This window comes from Salvelinus sp. IW2-2015, unplaced genomic scaffold (genome assembly GCF_002910315.2).
Source record: "Salvelinus sp. IW2-2015 unplaced genomic scaffold, ASM291031v2 Un_scaffold596, whole genome shotgun sequence".
Classification (NCBI taxonomy): domain Eukaryota; kingdom Metazoa; phylum Chordata; class Actinopteri; order Salmoniformes; family Salmonidae; genus Salvelinus; species Salvelinus sp. IW2-2015.
The window spans coordinates 65,657-70,493 of record NW_019942582.1 but is presented as its reverse complement, the minus strand read 5'-3'; the positions used below and the strand labels follow the sequence as shown (position 1 = coordinate 70,493).

At 44.8% G+C, this 4,837-nt stretch overlaps 1 protein-coding gene across 1 annotated transcript in view; it reads right to left on the bottom strand.

Annotated features, from left to right (window-relative positions):
* Positions 1-1,271: 1,271 nt before the first annotated feature.
* Positions 1,272-4,837, bottom strand: part of gramd1a (GRAM domain containing 1A) — a 31,918-nt gene continuing 28,352 nt past the window's right edge. The window contains exons 17-20 of the mRNA XM_070438218.1: positions 4,743-4,759; positions 4,315-4,606; positions 3,908-4,028; positions 1,272-3,748 (exon numbers count right to left, since the gene is read on the bottom strand). Of these exons, the coding sequence (XP_070294319.1) occupies positions 3,647-3,748; positions 3,908-4,028; positions 4,315-4,606; positions 4,743-4,759 (532 nt within the window). The 3' untranslated portion in view covers positions 1,272-3,646. The remainder of the gene's footprint in view (positions 3,749-3,907; positions 4,029-4,314; positions 4,607-4,742; positions 4,760-4,837) is intronic.

Genomic DNA, 4,837 nt, shown 5'->3' with positions numbered 1-4,837 from the left:
TCAGATTTTTATGTTTGTGGGAACTTTTCAGGTCTCTGACAAGAAAGACCCTCTTTCACACGCACACAGAGACAGACAGAGTGTAATAATATAATCTGAAGAGCATAGAGGCAACTGAAGTGTGGGACAGAAATGGCCTGTTGTTCTGGCATGCAGTCACATGTTGTATGGCTGTCACTGAGCTGTGGCTAACCTCATGATAGAGTACCTGACTGGAACCTGGTGATGTCACATTTCCAGGGAACTGACGGGCTGCTCACTGGGAGTCAGGAGGACCAGATAGCAGATAATGTAGTCTGTTGACCAGGGCGTTGACCATGACCGACTTCGGCAGTGGTCAAACACAAACTTTCCCTTATGACCTTTTAAAACCACTCGTATTAAATATTTAATTGACAATTTCCAAAATGTACTTCAACATAATGTACAAGGTGCCTGAGGGTGGCCTTACAGTTAAGGGCCCTATACTCTGCACATATACCTTCTCCCCCTATTCTAGCTTTGACTCGACTGATAGCTACGTTGACGAAAAATGTACTTTCTATACCTGTAAAATGTGGTTGTCCCACCTAGCTATCTTAAGACGAATGCACTAAGTTGCTGTGGATAAGAGCGTCTGCTAAATGACTAAAACGTAAAAATTGTACGTATCCTAGCGACTACCAGCCCTACATTGCATCTTCCTTCTCTCCGTCTCCTCTTAATTTCATACCGTCTCTGTTAATAAACAAGAGTTCAAGTTGTCTCCCTTTAAACAAAAAAATACGACAAGGTTTGAAATTCTCCATGAACTAACGTGTCCTCTGACGCTCAGTGGGTACAGCATGGCGCTTGCAACACCGGAACAGTGGGTTGGATTCCCGGGACCACTCGTAGGTATAACGAATGCACGCATGACTACGTTGCTTTGGGTAAAATCATCTGCTAAACGCCAGATATTGTACTGATATATTATCTAAGAGGGGAAGCAGTACAGGTGGGAGTCACCCAATGACCGCCCTTAAACATATAGATATAGCAGGGCAGATCAATTCCTGTGACATTAATAGATCGTAACAGTGTCTCCTGCTCCTTGGTAATGATGTAGGCCAGTAGATCAACTGTGTTTGTAGGTCAATTGACAGTATCGATCTACATGGACTTTGTCTGAAGTCGCTGTTAATGGCAGACATCTAAATCAATGAAATGCTTTGCCTCAACAGGTCAAACCAACAGATCAGCTTGAATTTGGACACGGTGGGAAGACAGAAAGATGACATAATTACACCGACTGTTTTGAAATACTTTTTTTAGTTAAACTTTATGAAAATGGTTGACGACACACACACTTAAAAAAAAAATAAGACTCCGATGAGTTGTTGCATATTTTAGAACTTTTCATTTCTCTCCAGGGCGTTGTGTACAATCAAATCGTTTACAGTACATTTGCTCCCCCGACCCCCCACCCCCCTGAGCCTAATAAATATAGTACATCCTTTGATCACTCACTGTTTGGCCGTGCACAGCAAGGCTCACACACTTACACAGCTGACAGGCAAGAGACGGAAGGAGTGGGGGGGAGGCAGTACAACGAGGAAAGAGAGAGAGGAAGAGTGAAAAAGAAAACAGGAGGGGGGATGAAAAGGAAAATAATTAGGAAAAGAGAACGATGGTTTTGATAGTCAGTGAGAGGAAATCAGGGGGGGGGGGGGGGGGTTAGTGAAAGCAGAAAAATCATCCCAAATAGCACGATGACGCCGTAATCCCCGACATAATTCATAAAACAAGAAGAAACAAGATAGACTACAAAATAAAGATATAAAATTAAAAGGAATAACATATAAACATCAATTTGAACTCACAAAAACAATACTGCAATAGTTTCCCTTTATCCAGGCCTACACTTCTGGTTGGTCCTTTTTAAGTCCAGCCCAGTTTACACTAGAAAGTCACTAGTTTATTGCATCTCTCTGTTTACCTGGTCTGCAAAGTCTGCGTCCCCAAGGGCACATTATTTCCTATGTAGTGCACTACACTATAAAGGAAATGGGGTGCTATTCGGTACGCAGAGCCTGGTCTACAGAGTAGTCAGTAACCCTGAAACACTTCAAGTCCGATCCAATATCACAATCAGAAGTTGACCAAGTGCGAAAAACAAACCAAAAAAAGTATCCGACAAAAACAAACTCATAATCATACTGATCTTAATAATACCAAATGTAACAGTGACGATGTAACATTGAGGATACTTCTTTCTAATACATATATATCTCCGTCTTCTTCTCCAACTCCAGATCTTCGCTTGCTTGTCTCATTTTGCTCTAAACACACTTTAGAGATACACTACTTTTGAATGTGTAAAAAGTAGTATAAAAATCACCAAATATCATTATTGCTATGACCAGTAAATATAAAAGATTAACCTAATAGCTCTTTCTTGGTCCGTGCTGAAGTATTAACACAGAACATAAATCGGAAAAAAAGAAATCACTCGCGTTGAGAGCGGGACAGGACTTTTCGAAATCAAAGTCGTGCTAAATAAATACTGTAACGGTCTAGCGCGCACACTCATCATTCGCTCGCTCTCAAAACAACCCAGTCACCCTCAAAAAAACAGCTAACGATAAAAACGAGCTAGTAGAGGATTTAGGAGTCTTTTTATACTATTAACATCTAAAAAATAAAAAATAAAGTATTGTTTTGAAATGATTCTCCAATAGCAGATCAGGTCTAAGATGGAAGCCATCCCAGATGGAGAGAATAAGAGAGAGAACGGAAAAAAAAAGAAAAGAAAAAAGAGTTAGAAACAGGAGACTTTCTGTAATCCATCAGAGCTTTCCCCTCTCTCGTCATGTGTCCCTCATTTCCAGAGGCTCAAGGGGGACTTAGCTGAGCGGACCCCTCACAACGAGGCACATAAGTCCCCTAGGATGGTTTCAGCTGGGAACAGAGCCATAGCTGTTTATCAGGGCTGGGAAAGCTCCCAATTTCCCAAATGTCAGATTCCATCCATTTCGAAACGCAAAGTTAATCTGGGTTGGCCCATTTTGAGAAATCCAGTCGGTCCAAGTCAAGTCAGTCCATTATGAAAGCAGCAGGGCTGCACATGATGAAATGCAGTAGATCGTCCGTTTTCTTTCGAAAATGTCTCTTGGATTCTCAGGCAGGGGAGATGGTTCAGGGTGAGCAGCATGGTTGGTTGCATGTGAGGAGCAGATGGTACTATACAAACTGGCCAGCCGTTAGCCCTGACTGTGGGAGATATGGTTGGCTCACCATGCTATGTTATTGCCGCAGCCCTGAAGACATTCCCAGTCTAACTGTCTGGACGTGAGAGAAGGTGGTGACTACGGAAGGTGGAACTTTGCCATTGCAGGTTACTCAGACTGAGGTGTGGGGAGTTATGGGTAGTGTAGTAACCCCCCAAAGGTCACTCACCACCCACCCCATTGCAGGTTGCTCAGACTGAGGCGTGGGGTGGGGACCCCCCCACCCCCCACATCTCTCCCTGTCTGTTTTGAGTAGAGAAGCAGGAGCGGAGCTTGGGATCGTGTGGGAGAGCGTCACTCTCCCTGAATGGCCCAGCTGGACCCCCTTGGCTCTCTCCCCCCGTGGTCTATTCATACCCACTTGAGGGCTGGAGGTTGGAGGGTGGAGGGAGGGAGGATCAGTGCTCAGTGAGAGACTCTGAAGTGGGGTTCGAGGGGGGATCCTGCTGGACTTCTGGAGTGACGACGCCTCGGTGGAGCTTTTCCAACGACTGTTTCATCTGAGGGAGAGACAGAGAGGACAGAGGAGGAGGCTAATGTCATTACGACAGCCATGATGACTCATTCACGAAGAACAGTGACGCCGTTTGTAAGCCTTAGGGAACGCTTCGTAAATGATGCGTGCACATGCTTGGACACACACACACACCACACCACACCTGGTCTAGCAGAGTGACTGAGGATTGGAGGATCTGTTGCCATTTGCCCAGCTGGGCCTGGTGGAACTGTCTCTGGAGCTGCAACACCTGGGCCCACTCTCCTGCAGACTGGGGTAGAGGACTGGATGGAGAGAAGAGAGGAGAAGAATGAAAGGGAGAGAGAGAAGAGGAGTTAGTTCACATGCTAAAAATGCATCTCTGGTAGTAAGTAATATCCAATGAAAGTGCTGGTTTGTTCTTGAGCAACGGAAGAGGACAAATCATAGAACAAAACAGAACAGTGGGAATCAGAGGCGCATTCGGTTCTAGTTTAAATCTAGTTTTCAATGAAACGGAGAACAGGACAGTGTCCTCTGATGGGTAAGTAGTAATGGCTACAATATAAAGATCTATCCTGGTTTGGTTACCTGTCAGACAGAGAGAAGGAGTGCCACGTCTCCAGCGTGTGTGCAGCTCTCTCCAGAGAACACAGCTTGTAAAACAAGAGCATGTTGAGGGCCACCAACACCACCAGACTAGAGGAGAGAGAGAGAGAGAGAGGAGAGGTGATAGAACAAACAGCATAGAACAAAAGAGAGAGGGTAAATGATTTGACGTAAGTATGGGCCAAAAACAGAGGGAGCGCGACTGGGTTATGAATAAAGGGACAACATTCAGGAATACGAGAACTGGAGGAGGAATGGAAAAGTGGTTGCGCATCTCAAACTGTAACACAGCACAAAATGTTCTGGGACAACAAAGCATACTAGACCATCAAATGACAGCGGAGACTTCACAACACCGAACAGTCATTCAACGAGACATTGACGATGTGACACCCAGTCTCTTATTATACGGTACCTGACACAGATCCTATGCACACGAAGCGATAGAGAGAGAGAGGCAGTGGGAGGCCGTCAGTAAGCAGAGGAGATATTCATGTCATTGAAC